The sequence below is a fragment of the Stenella coeruleoalba genome (genome assembly GCF_951394435.1).
Source record: "Stenella coeruleoalba genome assembly, chromosome: 19".
Classification (NCBI taxonomy): domain Eukaryota; kingdom Metazoa; phylum Chordata; class Mammalia; order Artiodactyla; family Delphinidae; genus Stenella; species Stenella coeruleoalba.
Window position 1 is genome coordinate 14839247 of NC_137165.1, and position 18955 is coordinate 14858201.

Below are 18955 nucleotides of genomic sequence, written 5' to 3' on the forward strand. Positions count from 1 at the left end.
GAAATGTGTATTCAGATTCTTTGCCCATTTTTCAATTGGATTGTCTTTTTATTATTTAGTTGTAAGAGTTCATTATATATTTTAGATAAAAGATCCTTATCAGATATATGGTATTCTCCTATGCTGTGGGTTGTCTTTTTACTTCCTTGATTATTATCTGTTACATGTTGAATTATTTCTCCTCCAAAAGATATGTTGAAGTCCTAACCCCCAAAACCTCATAATGTGACTGTATTTAATTACAGAGGTAATCAAGTTAAAATGAGGTAATTACAGTGGGCCCTAATCCAATATGACTGGTATCTTTATAAAAAGGGAAAATTTGGACACAGACAACAGGGAGAATACCATGTGAAGATAGAGGACTGGGATAATCCATCTAGAAACCAATCAATGGCAAAGACTGCCAGAAAAACACCAGAAGCTAGGAAGAGGCAAGGACGGATTCCCTTCCAGGTTTCAAGGGAGCATGGCCCTGCCAACATCTTGATTTTGGACTTCTAGACTCTAGAACTGTGAGACGGAAAATTGTTACCGCAGTTCTAGGAAACTAACACAGTATCCTTTGCAACAAAAATGTATTAAAGTTTGATGATGTCCAGTATGTCTTTTTTCTGTCACTTGTGCTTTTGATGTCACATCTAGGAAACCATTGTCTAACCCAAGGTCACAAAAATTTATTTCTTTATTTTTTCCTAAAAGTCTTACAGTTTACATTTAGGTCTATGATCCATTTTGAGATTATTTTGGGGTATGATATGAGGAAGAGGTCCAAATTTATTCTTTTGTATGTGAATATCCAGTTTTTCATAACCATTTAGTGAAAAGATTTTTCTATCCTCATTGAATTGTTTTGGTGCTCTTATTGAAAAATCAACTGACCATAAATGTAAGAGTTTATTTCTGGACTATCAATTCTATTTCTTTGATGTGTATATGTCCATCTTTTTTTTCCTAACATCTTTATTGGAGAGTATAATTGATTGCTCTACAATGGTGTGTTAATTTCTGCTTTATAACAAAATGAATCACTATTACATATACATATATCCCCATATCTCCTCCCTCCCACCCTCCCTATCCCAACCCTCTAGGTGGTCACAAAGCACTGAGCTGATCTCCCTGTGCTATGCAGCTGCTTCCTACTAGCTATCGATTTTACATTTGGTAGCGTATATATGTCAATGCTACCCCCTCACTTCATCCCAGCTTACCCTTCCCCCCTCCCGCATCCTCAAGTCCATTCTCTATGTCTGCATCTTTACTCCTGTCCTGCCCCTAGGTTCTTCAGAACCATTTTTTTTTTTTAAGATTCCACATATTTGTGTTAGCATACGGTATTTGTTTTTCTCTGACTTACTTCACTCTGTATGACAGACTCTAGGTCCATCCACCTCACTACAAATAACTCAATTTCGTTTCTTTTTATGGCTGAGTAATATTCCATTGTATATATGTGCCATGTATATGTCCATCTTTATTCCCGTATCACAGTGTCTTAATTACCACAGTCTTGAAGTAAGTTTGAAATTGGGAGACGTGAGGTCTTTAGCCCTTACAATTTATTCTTCACTTTAGAGATAATTTTCTTTTTCTTCCATTACTTTCCTGAATTCTACCAATTCTCTTTCATTTCTTCCTGTTTCTTTTTCCATTCCTGTTTTAATTTTTTAAATATCTGAGCCTATGTGGTTTTTCATATTCTCAGTGTGTGTTTGGGTATAGTCAATCTGCCTGGAGTGTAAACTTATAGTTTTCTTCTGCTTCTTGATTGTTTTTTGGTAGTGGTAAGGTTTCCTCAGGTGGTATGTGTGAAATTCCATTTCCTGATTTTTTCTGCAATGGTTCTTCATGGGTTTTTTTAACTCTTGTTCATTTTTTTTTTTTGCGGTATGCGGACCTCTCACTGCTGTGGCCTCTTCCGTTGCGGAGCACAGGCTCTGGACGTGCAGGCTCAGCGGCCATGGCTCATGGGCCCAGCCACTCCGCAGCATGTGGGATCTTCCCGGACCGGGGCACGAACCCGTGTCCCCTGCATCGGCAGGCGGACTCTCAACCACTGCGCCACCAGGGAAGCCCTCTCTTGTTCATTTTTATTATACTGAGCTGTTTCACATGATTCCTAGTTAATGGTGCCCTTTTTCTGTCAGTCTAGAAGCCAAGGTATTTTAATGTGATTTTTGTTTGTTTGTTTGCTTATTTGCCTCGGTATAAGGGTGGAGCTCTGAGTCCACTGATTTTATGGTTCTCTTCTGTCTTGGACAATGCTACATTTCCCCCCTTTTCTCTTTCCCCTTCACTATCTAATTGTCAAAGGCCACTTCTTCATTTCTTTTTGCTTTTCTTCTCTCCCAGAAGTTGGGAGATTGGAAGATTTTCCTTTAAATCCAGCTTTCCTTTTAAATTGTGCCTATTCCTTTGAGTACACCAGGTCCTTTAATTTGCATGTACTTTGAAACCTCTTCCCTATATTCCAGTGCTTTCATCTGCCCAGTTACTATCTTAGTATTTTCAGATTTAGGTTTCAGATGTAGCGTGTTTTCAATGTTTGGTGGTCCTTCCGAATCACCTTTATGCCTGCTGTTCCTTAAAGCCCCCTCTTTTGTCTTCACCGATTTTCTTGGTCTGCTTTTCCTTACCATGAAGCCTTGTGGCAGGGGAAAGGTGGCTGGGTGCACAACAGATCATGATAGATCACAGTCAAGAGAAAGGAGGCTGGAGTAATGATTGAGGAATTTAATTGTCACCTTCCCATTTACAACAGAAGAAACAAAGACAAAGAGGAGGCAGGGTGCTGTGGGATCAAGAAATGAAGAAGCGTGATCAGCCAAGATGGTGGAGTAGAAAGACCCTGAGCTCACCTCCTCTCACGAGCGCACCAAACTCACAACTATTTGCAGAACAACCATCAGTGAAAAAGACCAAAACCTATCAGAAAAGATCTTCTACAACTAAAGACATAAAGAAGGAATCACAACAAGATGGGTTGTGGACCATCTCGGACTCGTGATATAGTCAAGTCCCATACCCATGGGTGGGCGGCCCACAGAGTGGAGAATAATTATATTGCAGAGGTTTTCCCACAGGAGTGAGAGTTCTGAATCCCCATCCCGCTCTCCAGCCCGGGGTCCTGCATAGGGAAGATGAGCCTCTAGAGCATCTGGCTCTAAAGGCCAGTGAGGCTTAATTTCAAGAGTCCCACAGGACTGGGGGAAACAGAAACTTCACTCTTAAAGGGCGCACACAAAATCTCACACACTCTGGGAGCCAGGACGAAAGCAGTAATTTGATAGGAGCCTGGGTCAGACCTACCTGCTGATCTTGGAAAGTGTCTTGGGGAGGCGGAGGGCAGCTGCAGCTCACCCTAGGGACATAGACACTGGTGGCAGCCATTTTGGGGACCTCCTTCTACTGCATGGACACTGGTGCTGGCAGGCACCCCTGTGGAATCCTCCCTCTGGCTCATTAATGCCAATACCTGGCCCCGACCCAACAACCAACCTGTAGGTGCCAGTGCTGGGATGCCTCAGGCCAAGTAACTAACCTGGCAGAGACACAGCCCCACCCATCAGCAGACAGGCTGCCAGAAGATCTCCTGAACCCACAGTTGCCTCTGGAAATAGCCCTGCCCACCAGAGGGCCCAGGACCCAGCTCCACTCACCAGTGAGAAGGCACCAGTCCCAAACTCCCCTGGGCCCTGACCCTGCCCTCCAGGAAGCCCACTGTAGCCTGTGGACCAGCTTCACCCACCAGGGGGCAGACACCAGACATGAGAAAACTGCAATCATCAACAGATGAATGGATAAATAAGCTGTGATACACACACACACACACACACACACACACACACACACACACAGCGGAATGCTACTCAGCCATAAAAAAGAATGAAATTTTGCCACTTGCAACAACATGGTTGGACTTGGAGGGCATTATGCTAAGTGAAATAAGTCATACAGAGAAAGACGAATACTGTGTGATATCATTTATATGTGGAATCGAAAAAACACAACAAATTAGTGAATATACCAAAAAAGAAACAGACTCACAGATATAGAGAACAAACTAGTGATTACCAGTGGGGGGAGGGGCAATGTAGGAGTAGGGGATTAAGAGGTACAAACTATTATGTATAAAATAAGGTACAAGGATATATTGTATAACACAGGGAATATAGCCAATATTTTATAATGACTACAAATGGAGTATAAACCTTAAAATTGTGAACCACTATATTATATACCTGTAACTTATATAATATCATACATCAAAAGTACTTTAATTTAAAAGAATTAGGAGGAAAAAAAGAAATGCAGAATATGGGTAAAACACAAATAAACAATAATTGAGAAGACAGAATCAGAATGAACACACATCAGATTATTCACAGTTCCACTTTAGTTCAAGGCAAAGTGATCTACTGAGACTAAGACAAAGCTAGGATTAGAAGGCTCAGGAAGAGGATGAAGGCTCAGAATCACCATAGTGGGAAATGAGCCACGGAGTCACGTAGCAAAATGTGAACTATTGCCAGGTAGAACTGAGGGCTCAGCTGAGGTTAGAGAGCACTATATATACAGAGTGTAGTCAATTGCCATGACTGTGTGACTTTTCTGGGATGTAGAAGAGAGATGATTGTAATTACTAAGTGTTGGACATTGGCAAGGCAGGTATGTCAAAAGGGTATAAAAGATCCTAAGGTGTAGGTGAGTGCATCACTGAAAGGTATGTCCATAGGTGTAGGCTGGGTAGAAAGGAAATCAAATCAAAAGGGTCAAAGGTCAAAGAAATATAAAAAGAGGCTAAGGAATGAGAAGTTACAAAGAGGATGAAAAGTGGAACTATAATAATGGACAGAATGTGATGGGGATATGTGTATAATCTGATCACTTAGTTTTTATTTTGATGATTGGAGGGTATCTCATTTTTGTTTTATTATTTCATGTACATCCCTCTAAAACGGCATGCCCAAACAGAAGACAACTACACTTTAAGGTGAAATAATAGATGTACTCCCCTATTAGAAACTCTGAACAATCTCACAAGATGCACTTGCAGAGAATGAGGGAGTGGGAAAAATAGAATGACAGAAAGGTGTGATTACAGAGCACAGAGCTGTAGTAATAATCTTCATTTATCTATGACCAATAAAGTCACAGACTGAGTCAGTAGTAAGACCAAAAACTGAAACTAACAAGCCTAGTTCCCAAGCCTCAACTTTTAACATGCTTTCTAAGAACGACTTTTAAACTAAAATTTCACACATACATACACACACAAATATAACATTTCTGATTATGAAAGTAATGTGTGTTCATTATAGGAAGTTTAGAAAATACAGAAATTTCTACTTGCTCCTTTGCAGTGTTACTACTAGGCTCTTAAATACCTTAGACCAGGGGTCCCCAACCCACAGGCTGCGGACTGGTACCAGTCCCTGGTCTGTTAGGAACCGGGCCACACAGCAGGAGGTGAGCGGCCACCAAGTGAGCAAAGCTTCATCTGCCGCTCCCCATCACTCGCATTACTGCCTAAACCACCCCCCACTCCCCACCCCTGTCCGTGGAAAAACTGTCTTCCCCGAAACTGGTCCCTGGTGCCACAAAGGTTGGAGACCACTTCCTTAGACTATAGGTTGGCAATTTTTTTCTGTAAAGGGTCAGATAGTAAAAACTTTTGGCTTTACAGGCTCTAAAGTGTCTGTTGCAATGACTCAACCCTGCCCTCTGCATCTATTGAGATGATTACAGCGTTTTTCTTCTTTAGTCTGTTAATATGGTGAATTACACTGACTTATTTTCAAATGTTAAACAAGGAAGCAGCAATGGACAGTATTTTAAAGAATGGATGTGCTGTATGTCAATAAAACTGTATTTACAAGAACAGGTGGTAGGCTGGATTTAGTCCCAGAGCTATAACTTGTCAACCCCACCTTAGACTACTTTACAAGGTTTATATTTAAGTACTTCTCAAATGAAATAAACTAGCAGTTTGTTTAATTTATTATGTTCCAGGTACTGCGCTAAAAGCTGTAGATGAAAAGACATTACCTGAACTTCATGGCTAATGGGGAAACACATGCAGTATGTTTAAAAGTGAGGTGGGAAACAGAGGAGAAAAAGAGGTAAGGTTGTCTGAAAGGAATCACGGAAGGCTTAACGGAGAAGAAAGCACTTGACCTGAGTCTTGTAGGACTTCGTTTTAACGCATTTTTTTAAATGAAAAATGAATTTTTATAGCATTTTATGTTTAAGCACAAGCCTACCTTGGAATAAGAAAGTGCTATTTGTTGAAATACAGCATCATCTGGTGATTTACTATATGTGGCAAGCCCTTGTTCATCATCATCAAAAGGGTAGTTAACCACCAAAGAACCTATGAGGGAAATGAGCAAAATGTATTGTGTTATTTCTTTCAAGATGGAGCATTAACATAAAGTAAGCTTTTCACAGTACTGCCAGAGACAGGAAACCAATACAAATTTCCAAGGTTAATTTCCTCAATAGAAATGAAAAAGTTGCTAATTTCCTCAATAGAAAATCAAAGTGGATAAATAAAATATTAAATAGCTATGCATGACACTTAAAGACTGCCTTAACTGGAAAGGTCTTGGGAGTTTGCCTGAACTTACAGGCATACTTTACATGTCAGAACTGAAACCAGAAGTATACAGCCTTAATTTAAACAATTTTACTTTTATAATATTTAGGATCAGAAAAATTGAGCAAAATTTGGTACTTTTTCACTAAAATTCAGACATTTATAAGGTCATGTCACGGAATTTTAAACTAAGAAAGGACTCTTGAAGTCCGATTAACCCACCCTCTTCATTTTGCAGATGTGGAGTCTAAAATGGAGAGGCTAAACAACAAATGTATGGATAGTAGAGCCAGTCCTGACCTTCATTCAGAAAAAAATGCTAAAAATTTCTCTTATGCTCATATTATAAATTAGTCAACTGGAGTTATATCATATGATTTTTCATGACCTAAAATACAGAGAGTGATGTTTTAAAACATATATAAAGGATATCAACTCCCTTCATGCTCCCCCTAGGACATAAAGCAATTAGGGTGCTTCTCAGGCAGGAGCCCTGAGCCCACCTCCCCCACCATAGGATCAAATCCCTTATTTTCCTATTAGTCACATCATTTTCATTTGTCCATGTGCCCATTTATTCTGCCTTGATTAGGCCATTCATCTTTGCCTTTTTTGTCATGCCACTTCCTGGGCATGGAAGTGAAGGAACAAATTCAACTTGAATCCAGATGAAGTAATCCTGTGATAACAAATACCAGCAAACATTCATATATTTTAAAAAAATTTTCTTTAAGAAACAAGTATGAAGAACTATGCTCATTTTATTCCCCAAAATAGTTCTAACAAGATAAGTGTACTTCAACACCTGTTCTTAGACAAATTACTCCAAAAAAATTTAATTTTACCCTGGATCTATGACTCATGCCTAAAAGTTACAACAGAAAAAAGTCAACTTCTACTTAATATTGTCTTTCAAATGGCTAATTTTATAAGGGAAAAAAAAAGTCATAAAAGACTTACAATACTCCTACAAAAGTTTATTTAAAAAATAAATAGTATTGGGACTTCCCTGGTGACGCAGTGGTTGGGAATCTACCTGCCAATGCAGGGGACACGGGTTCAAGGCCTGGTCTGGGACCGCGGAGCAACTGGGCCCGTGCGCCACAACTGCTGAGCCTGCGCTCTGGAGCCCGCGCACCTAGAGCCCGGCTCAGCAACATGAGAGGCCACCGCAATGAGAGCGCCACGCACCACAACAAGGGCTTGCCCCCACTCCCCGCAACTAGAGAGGGCCCGCGCGCAGCAATGAAGACCCAAGGCAGCCAAGAATGAATGAATGAATAAATAAATAAATAAATAAAAATTAGTATCAACACAAAGAGCATTAGCTATTTTAAAAAAGATAAATCTGACTTCATCAATATTAAAAATTTTGTGCATCAAAGGACATTATTAAGAAAGTTAAAGTAAACCTATAGAATGGGAGAAAGTATTTGCAAATCAGCAATTTGATAAGGGTCTAGAATCCAGACTATATAAAGAAGTCCTGCAACTCAACAAAAAGATGAAAAACCAATTAACAATGGGCAAAAGACTTGAACAGCTATTTCTCCAAATAAGATATACAAACGGCCAACAAGCACACAAAAAGATGCTCAGCATCATTAGCCATCAGGGAAATGCAAATCTAAATTTCAGTGAGATATCACCTTTCACCCACTAAAACGGCTATAATCAACAACAAAAAAATTAACAAGGTGAGGATGTGGAAAAACTAGAACCCTCATACATTGCTGGTGGGAATATAAAATGGTTCTGCTACTGTGGAAGTTTGGCAGTTCATCAAAAAGCTAAACACGGAATCACCATATGATGGTATTTCCATCAAAAAGCCAAACACAGGATAACCCAAAAGAATTGAAAACAGGGACTCAGATACTGTCTGCCAATGCTCATAGTAGTATTATTCATAATAGTAAAAAGTAAAAACAACCCAAATGTCCATCAACAGATAAATAGATAAACAAATTGTGGTATATACATACAATGGAAAATTATTCAGTCATAAAAAGAAATAAAGTACTAACATATGCTACAATATGAATGAACCTTGAAAACACTATGCTAAGTGAAAGAAGACAGACGCAAAAGGTCATATATTATATGATTTCATTTCTATGAAATATCCAAAACAGGTAAATCCATAGAGACAGAACACAGATTGGTGGTTACCAGGGCTTGAGGGGCATGGGGAATGGAAAGCAACTGCTTAATGGGTAAGGGGTTTCCTTTTGGGGAGGTGAAAATGTTTTGGAATGAGATAGAGATGGTGGTTGCACAGCATTGTGAATGCACTAAATGTCACTGAATTATTTACCTTAACATGGTTAGTGTTATATGAATTTCACCTAAATAAAGAATTAATATCAAAAATTACAAAAAGAAATATTACTTTTCTCTATATTCTTTCAAAATCCTTCTAAATTGTTAAGTTGGCAGCAAAGAATTCCTCTGTTAAATTTCTTTGCCAAGATTTCAAAACTCATTTAAAGATTTTAAGATGAAAATGCAAAATACGTCATGGAAAGAAACATATCTACGTGATTGAAGAAGTATCCCCCACCATGCCAAGGTCTTGATACCACATGTAAACATCTGTCAATTATTTTCACTGGAATGTAACTAGTATTAAGTTTTCAGCTTTAGCCAACATGATGTGATGTGTTTTTTACAGATTTTTTTTTTTTTTTGCAGTACGTGGGCCTCTCACTGTTGTGGCCTCTCCCGTTGCGGAGCACAGGCTCCGGACGTGCAGGCTCAGCGGCCATGGCTCATGGGCCCAGCTGCTCCGCGGCATGTGGGATCTTCCCGGACTGGGGCATGAACCTGTGTCCCCTGCATCGGCAGACGGACTCTCAATCACTGCGCAACCAGGGAAGCACTACAGAATATTTTTTAAAGCTCAAAGTAAAAAATATTTTCTGTCAAACATGGTATACAATTAATAAAGTAAGAAAAAAGCCAAAAAATTATTTTGCTAACCAGGCTGCAACTTCATAATTCCTATTTGGGTCTTTGAGAATCGTCCATGATTACCAATTATAGAAGTATTTTCTCCTACTATTAGCAAGCTTTCAAAGTCATTTTTGGAGAATCTCAATTTACTTCTTAAATACAAATATCCATAAGTGTGTACTGTCATTTCTAAAATGGCAGGTTAATCTATATGCCATCAAATCTCGACTGTGATACTTCCTTGGATAATCCAACAAATGTGGACACTAAATTTCTTACCTATTGCCCCTGGTGTTAATACCTTCACTCTTTTTTAATTTATTGAGATATAATTCACATACCATACAATCCATCCACTTAAAGTATATAATTCACTGTTGTTTGGTATATTCACAGGGTTGAATATACAACCATCACTACTATCTAATTACAGAACATTTCATTACTGAAAAAATAAACAAACCCATACCCATTAGCAGTCACTCCCCATCCTCTCCACCACTATCCTCTACGGCTTGAGGCAACTGCTAACCTATTTTCTATCTCTATGGATTTGCCTATGTCTGCACATTTCATAAAAAATGTAATCATACAATATATGGTTTCTTATGACTGGCTTCTATCATCTACCATGCTTTCAAGACTCATCTATGCTGTAGCATGCATCAGTCCTTCATTCCTTTTCACAGCCAGTTAACATTCAATTGTATACCACATTTTATTTATCTGATCGTTAGTCCGTGGACATTTGGGTTATTTATACTTCCTGGTTATTATGAATAGTGCTACTATGAACGTCCACATACCAGTTTACATGTAGACATGTGTTTTCAGGTCTCTAGGGTTTTGACACTTATTCACACAACCCTAGTTGGACATTGTGGTGATTGTTTGTTGTTGTTGTTGATTTATTTATTTTTGGCTGCGTTGGGTCCTTGTTGCAGCACACCGGCTTTCTCTAGCTGTGGCATGCAGGGGGGCCTACTCTTTGTTGCAGTGCCCGGGCTACTTGTTGTGGTGGCTTCTCTTGTTGCAGAGCACGGGCTCTTGGCACGTGGGCTTCAGTAGTTGTGGCACCTGGGCTCAGCAGTTGTGGCTCACGGGCTCTAGAGCACAGGCTTGGTAGTTGTGGTGCACGGGTTTAGCTGCTCCGTGGCAGGCGGGCCCTTCCCGGGCCAGGGCTCGAACCTGTGTCCCCTGCATTGGCAGGTGGATTCTTAACCACTGAGACGCCAGGGAAGCCTCATTGTGATGATTTTTAATCTTGACCTCTCATCCTATTCAACTAAGTTCCTGCTGAATTATATGGAGGTGTATAAGCTCAGATACTACATGAGAATGAGGTCATTGTGCTACAGTTAAATACACAGCAGATGAAAGATAAGAGAATGTCAAAATCTAAACCTACATAAAAGGGCATATTAAACTTTAGGGAGAAATAGGACTAAACATTTGGATCTGTTAGTGTTTAATTTTTATAAATGACAAAGAACATGTTACCAAATTCCCAGTGAGAGGGATAAATATAAAACATTTCTGAGGGATAAATATAAAACACTTGAAGAACTAAGTGAGAAAGAAATGGAGGGAGGGAGAAGGAGGAAAAGGGAAGGAGAGGTGGAGGGTGAGAGACAGAGAAAGAGAGGGAGGCAGGGCAGATGGAAGGAGGGAGAATGGAAGAGTACTGGGAGAGGGGAGGGGTGGGGGAGGAACGGGGAAAACAGCCAGGAAACTGGCTTAAAAAGTAATGAGAAAAGACCTTTATTGTTGTCTGCCATAAAAGCAATAACAGGCTTAAGATAGCCTAAGACTATAAACAGATAAACTTCCACTGGGATCTTCAAATGCTCTCAACAAGAATTAATTAGTGGAATATCAAGTTGCTATTACCTCCATGCAGGTTTGCTGACAGCACAAATGGATAGGCCTTCATCCAGCTCATTACAGCAATAGTTTCTGGTTGGGTAGGATCTGTGATCTGAATGAACTGATCTGGGAAATTTCGGTTCAGGTCAAAGTTGTTGCTGTTATTTCTGCCGACTACACTTATTGAATCTCCTGTATGATAAAAGATTCAAATTTAAGCCATGTTTCATTTATATTTTAATCCAATACATACTACTTCAGCTATCTTAACTCAAAGGTAAGTGTGAACACATCGGGCTTCACTATGATCAAACACACTATGACTGAAACCGAGTAGGACCCTGTGGGGCCTTCCCAGGTTAAAAAAACCCCCTCTGTATCCCATATTTCTTGTTTGTAGAAAAAAGGCTTTAGTCTCCTAGGCCTTCCCTGAGTTCCAAAGAGCAGGTATAAGCAGTTACTAATTAGGGAAGTGAGGAAATTCAGAAGTAAACGAAAAGCAGTTAAGCAAGAAAAGTAATGACAATGATTCCCGATTAAAAACAAGAGTCCTAGTTCTTACTCAAGGGATATACATAACAATCTAACATGTATCCTTGAGTTGTTCTGCAGGATGTAAGACCCCGACCCAGTAGGGGGAGGTGACTATGTGCTGAGCACAAGCATGTAGACCCCAGACTGGTTGGAACCAGAAGGCTGATGATTAAGATTCCCGAAACATCACCCTGCTACCTCCACACCACCAATCAATCAGAAGAAAGCCATGCACCCTGTACCCTCACCCCAAATGTTGCCTTTAAAAATCCTTCCCTGAAAGCCATTGAGAAGTTCAGGTCTTTTGAGCATGAGCTGCCCATTCTCCTTGTTTAGTGCCTGCAGATAAATCCTGTACTTTCCTTCACCACAACCTCATATCAGTAAATTGGCTTTGCTCTGCAGCAGGTGAGAGGATCCAAGTTCAGTTGGGTAACGTGATTAAAACACACATCGTTTTTACATTGTACATTAAAAAAAATGTATCTCTTCTAGATCTTCTGAATAGAAACCTAAAACCATTATCCTTTCATTTCTGCCTCTGGTCATACTTTGAGGGGAAAAACTCCAACCATACGAATTATATTAACATATTGCTCATCTGTCAATAATCCACATACAGTGACGTGATCACAATGTTGAGTGGGCATGACTGGCATGAGGGGGGACTCTATTGTACTGGCATACGGGTCACTAAAACAATGTAAATAAACAGACCAAATGAAAAGAAAAAAGTTGCAGTATGCTCACATTAAAGTGATAACAAAAAGGTAAAGTTAGTCAAGAACATAGTTGGAAGGGAGGAGGAGAAAGGGTTCAACTTAAGCTTATTCCATTTTACTATGGGATGAGAGCCCTATTATTGTCATTATAATGAGAAAATGAATGCAAGTGAATGAAGAAAATCTACCAGAGGACTCACTAGTAGTAAGTAGTTCCATCTTTCAGAAAGGTCTCAAGGGAGGAATGTGGAAGGAATTTGTGAGGCTGACAGAGAATAAGGTCCTTAGCGAAAGAATCTAAATGATATATATAAGGATTAACCTGGTCATTTACTAATCGATTCTCTCAGTGTTCAGTCAGTGAGAGTAATAAACCACGTGGCTGCATATTCATATTGTGGTATCTTTTCTACTCACTGGTATCACTGCCTGGAAGGAATCACAGGCTGGGAAAAGATGGATTCTCACTCTCCTAGTGTTCTGCATAATGTGGCCCATGTAAGAAAGTTGCTCTCCCTGCCCTTACTATAATGCCCTAGGAAAGATGGGCTAGCCCAGAGGAGGCAGAGGAATGGGAAGTCAATAACTTAGCAGGTTTAGATTATACATGCATGGGGAGTAGAAATGGGAGTCAAAACAGAGTCACTGGCTTAAAAAATATTTGGTTTGAGATTTCACTTATGAGATAAAGTTCCCAATACAATAATTTAACAAAAATTACTGTTAAAGTGGAACAATTTGTAAAAATCTTACATTATTTTAGTAAATAAGAGCCATTACCAAAGTGGAGAACTTCATTAAGTATAAACTTGATGACATAATTGTTGAATGAACTAGCCTATCTTACAAGAATACAAAAGCTAGAACCAATGATAAATTATAAGTATAAAAATAGGAAGAAATTTCAGGGAAACAACCAGTTCAAATTCTTTTCTATCCCCAAATAATTATGCCATATAATAATTAAAAAGGTTAAGCATTAGTAGACAGCTATTCTTTACCTTCCTGGGCCTTTTCATACCCATCAGGATTCATGGATGGCATCAGGTGAATTCTAGTGTTAAGAACCAAATCTGTTACATCGGGATCTGTTCCAAAGTTCTTACAAAGGTATTCGATGAGGTTCAGTAACAGTTCTCTTCCAACCACTTCATTTCCATGCATATTTCCAATGTACTTAAATTCTGGTTCACCTGAAAATAAAGTAATTACATGGAAGATGTTTTTTCCTCTTCATTAATCCTAGACTCTCTCTACTTTTTCCCCAACACATACAAAGACCCTAAACCAAAGATTTAAGATGTATTTTGGCAAAAGAAACAGGAAAAAGCATCTTATAAAGCAGTCCTTACTAATATATACATCTGAGCAAGCTCAAAGCATATATACGTATGTGTGTATATATATATAGATATATAGATATATATACATACGTATATATGCCATATAATATGAAAATAAAAGTAGTATTAGCAGAAAGAATCTAATTATGCAGTATGTTAAACTTTGTGCATAATATGGATTATCAAATGGATTTTCTTCTTTTCTAGGAAAAAATTGGTTACGTTTTCTTTGATCCAGTTATACATACAATAGGTGACCTTTCCAGATGAAGCAAAGCAATATAGCACATAGCTCTGAGAAGCAATCTGAAATTATGTGTGAAACTACACCAATTACCTGGTTCATGGACACCTGGATTATCAGATATCTCCATTACATAAAGTTCTCTTGACTCTACCGATTTTCCCAATGAATAAAGCCGGGTGATGTTAGGATATTCATTGGCAAACCTTCTCAAGAAGATTTCCATATCAGGGAAATGGTGGTGGTGAAAGTCCTGTGGCTGAACTGGCTGGTGGGAGGACTGTGTTCCAAGAGGACTATTAGGTATAGCAACCGTGCTAGCAGTTACTACAACCTCAGTTGTGTCAGGGACTACTGAAGCCACAGTTGGCCGAAGGGGAAAATTCACCTTTGTGGCTGGTCCTTCTTTCACTATTATGTTATTAACAGTCAGTGGCATATACCTGAAGAGAAAAATTTGAAAAAGTAGATGGCTTAGAGTTAAATTGAAACAGACAATGCATTAACATTATAAAAGTACAATAGCCTTTTCATACGCTTGCGCTTAGTCTATCGAAAATCAAATCAAATAAAGATAAATGTGTAAATTCAAGACTTTTAGAGTATTATCTCACAAAGAATCCCAGATTAAGTATTTAAAGAACTATTTCTCTTACCATCCTTTCAGGTTCCACACATTAGAATGCTTATAAAAAATTACATTCAGGGGCTTCCCTGGTGGCGCAGTGGTTAAGAATCCACCTGCCAATGCAGGGGACACGGGTGCGAGCCCTGTCCAAGGAAAATCCCACATGCCAGGGAGCAACAAAGCCCGTGCACCACAACTGCTGAGCCTGTGCTCTAGAGGCAGAGAGGCACAACTACTGAGCCCACGTGCCACAGCTACTGAATGAAGCCTGCGCACCTAGAGCTCGTGCTCCGCAACAAGAGAAGCCACTGCAATGAGAAGCCCGCGGACTGCAACAAAGATTAGCCCCTGCTCGCTGCAACTAGAGAAAGCCTGTGCACAGCAACAAAGACCCAACGCAGCCAAAAATAAATAAATTTATTAAATAAATAATAAAAAAATTACATTCAAAGGAGAGAATATGATGAAAAATGAAGGTCATTAATCCATTGTAACCATTGCTACAATACTCAAAGTAGGGATAAATGATCCAATTCTTTGTAGTGCCTTATCTGATTGACATTCCAACTACTTTACCAAATGGGAAAGTTCAAAATTAAAGGTAATTTATTTCCTAAAGGTAAATCCTTAGCAAAATGAGCTTCCAGAAATGCTCCCAGAGGAGGTGGGGAACCACTCATGTCATGTATTAGAAAGCTGATGGTGAGACAGCTCTTCAAAATGTCTTTCATAGAGCCCTGAGTTTCTTCTACCTTGGTATTCAATTAGCCTTGCAGCAATGCTTTACACAGCTGACCACCAAGCTTTTTTTTTTTTTTTTTGCGGTACGTGTGCCTCTCACTGTTGTGGCCTCTCCCGTTGCGGAGCACAGGCTCCGGACGCGCAGGCTCAGTGGCCATGGCTCACGGGCCCAGCCGCTCCGCGGCATGTGGGATCCTCCTGGACTGGGGCACGAACCTGTGTCCCCTGCATCGGCAGGCGGACTCTCAACCACTGCGCCACCAGGGAAGCCCCATCAAGCTTTTAAAACTGTCCCTCCTCCCAATTTTACAACGATGCTTCATATCCAGTTGTATTGTTAACGTGACAGAAGATCCACCATAGTATTTTCTCGTTATAAAGGGGGAAAAAATCAGAAAACAAGGAAAAACAAAAGCCAGATACAGTAAATAAGATCTCCAAGAGTATATTTCTCTTCTTAGATATAAACGGAAACTTGACATTTTAAGAGTCTAGTTTAAATTCTTACCCAGTTAAAACTGCTGTAATGTTATAAGTTCCAGGAACAAGTAATCGGTGGAAATCACCAAATCTTCCTGTTGTGATATTATGATTAATACCAGCCACTGAGATGGTTGCATTCTCTAAGCCAGCTCCTGTTACTGAATCTTTAACAAATCCTTTAACTCCAATGTGGACCTAAAAAAAACAAGAATCAAAGTAGACTGCTCACAATCAGTTTGGAAGGCAAGAGAAAATAACCTCTCTGCATTGATGCTAGAATTTTTTAAAAATAAGCTTATTCCTCTAGCTCCCTGAAATAGTTTTCAATCTCTCCAAGTTGAAATAAAATATAGACCAAAAAAATTAAATCCTTAAACTTAAGTCATCTGAAATCTAGACTGTAAAATGCTTTTGAAATTCCTTCTTCTCAAAGCCAGACTTCTGCTTTTATCAGCAAGATATAAGTAATCATTTCCGATTTATCCAGTAGTATATTAGCCTGCCTGATATTTAAATTAAACTTATGTCCATGGTTCATATAATGGTAAAGGTTCTCTAGCAAATATGATCGAATGGCATTGTAAGAATCTGGTACTACAAATTTTGCTAATTATTTCAGGTGGTAAAAGTGTTGTAAGACAGTCAAAAGAAGCCCTCCAGAGGAAAAGAGCTGGGGGGAAGGATAACAGAGGCATGGCCAGAATATGTTCTAACAGATTCTAATATAATAATTTCTAAATATAATCTACAATCTTAAATAATAAAAACAGAAAAATAAAGGGTATCTAGAATAAACTGTTGTTCATATACACAAATTTCTCCCTTATTTAATCAATTATTACCATACGCCAACCTTCCATTCAGCTTTTACCTTTTCAATCAATGTGATCAAAGACTCACGATTGTTCTCCCATTCTTGTTGAAGCTGCGAAGCTGGTGGGTACTTGCAACAAGACAGTTCTAATGTGATTTCAAAACAGTTGGCCCATAGATAATTGTAATCTTGCATGCCACCTGAAACATGAAGGAAAAAATAAGTTTATTCTCAGAATTCTACTCTTAAAAAGACCATAGAAATTAAATCAGTCATCTCTGCATGTATAAATTCTCTTTTAATTAAATTGTTTGAAGTTGGAGAAGGCTCTTGAATTATAGAGGACACTAACAAGGAAGGCGAAAGGAATACACCTTGGAAAGGAATATACATAAAGGAAATATATTTGATTGATAGGATAAAGTTATAAAGAGCATGAATATAATTGTTAATAACAATAGCAATAATGATAACCACTCTACATTTGAGTGTTTACTATATGCCAGCTCTGTTCTAGGACCTTTATGTGTATTAACATTTAATCTTTACAAAAACTTTTTGAGGTAGGTATTGCTATTTCACCCATTTTACAGATGTGAGAAGTAAGGCACAGAGAGGTGAAGATTTTTGACAGAATGAACATGAAGAATACTCAAGATCTTAAAGTTATAAAGGATATTCACACCAAAGCATTATTAAGGGCTTACTATTCTAACTGTACTCCCTGTATCACAAAGGTGACAAGAAGGGTCTGGATCAAAATGGTAGAGTAGAAAGATCCTGAGCTCAACTCCTCACATAGGCACACTAAAATTACAACTACTTACAGAACAACTACCTCTGAGAACAACCTGAAGAATAACAGAAAAGATTTTCCACAGCTAAAGACATAAGGAAGGAGACACAACAAAATGGGGTGGGTGGGTGGAGATGCAGTCTAGTCAGGGCCCACACCCCTGATGCAACGACGCACAAGCAGGAGGAATATCACAACTGTGACAGTCATCCCTGAGGAGCAAGGAGTCCAAGACCAACACTGAGCTCCCTAGACCAGGGTCCTGAATTAGGAAGACAAGCTTCCAAAATGTCTGGCTTAAAAGCCAGTGGGGCTTATGTTCAGGAGTACCAGAGAGCTGTAGGAAACCAAGACTCTGCTCATAAGGGTACATGCAAAAATACACTTGCTCCAAGTCCCAGCACAGAGGCAACAGTTTGAAAGGCACCTGAATCAGACACACTTGCTGATATTGGATAGCCTCCAGGAGAGGCAGGAGGCAGCTGGGACTCCCCCTGGGGACTGAGATGCTGGCAGCAGCCCATTTTTGTGATCTCATTCTATTATGCTGACACCAGCATTGACAGGCACCATTTTGGAATCCTCTTTCGAGCCTATTAGAGCCAGGGGCCTGCCTCACCCATCAGCATGCCCACAGTGGTCAAACAATGCTGAGCATCACACTCAATCATGCCCGGGCCTGCCCTGACCATCAATGTGCCCAAGCAGTTGGCCCTGCCACAACAGAAAGGCACAAGCAGCCCTCATAGGGAACACCCCTGAAGTGTCTGCCTAGAGGGGAGCAAGCTGCTGGGCCCATAGGACATCTCCAACATAAAGTCACTTCTCCAAGATCGGAAGACATAACAGACCTATTTAATACAAAGAAAATCAACACAGAAAATTAGGCAAAATGAAGAGACAGAGGAATGTGTTCCAAATGAAACAATAAGACAAAACCTCAGAAAAAGACCTAAATGAAATGGAGATAAGCAATCTACCTGATAAAGAGTTAAAGGTAATGATCATAAAGATGCTCACTGAACACAGGAGAAGAATGGATGAACACACTGAAAACTTCAACAGAGTTAGAAAATATAAAAAAGACCAATTAGGGCTAAAGAATACAATAACTAAAATGAAAAATAGGACTTCCCTGGTGTCACAGTGGTTAGGAATCTGCCTGCCAATGCAAGGGACATGGGTTTGATCCCTGGTCTGGGAAGATCTCAGATGCCGAGAAGCAACT

At 39.5% G+C, this 18955-nt stretch overlaps 1 protein-coding gene across 1 annotated transcript in view; it reads right to left on the minus strand.

The window, feature by feature from the left end:
* Positions 1–18955, minus strand: part of CPD (carboxypeptidase D) — a 68026-nt gene that overhangs the window by 25574 nt on the left and 23497 nt on the right. The window contains exons 3-8 of the mRNA XM_079904430.1: positions 16989–17131; positions 16143–16312; positions 14359–14708; positions 13680–13871; positions 11447–11614; positions 6267–6376 (exon numbers count right to left, since the gene is read on the minus strand). Coding sequence (XP_079760556.1) covers positions 6267–6376; positions 11447–11614; positions 13680–13871; positions 14359–14708; positions 16143–16312; positions 16989–17131 — 1133 coding nt within the window. The remainder of the gene's footprint in view (positions 1–6266; positions 6377–11446; positions 11615–13679; positions 13872–14358; positions 14709–16142; positions 16313–16988; positions 17132–18955) is intronic.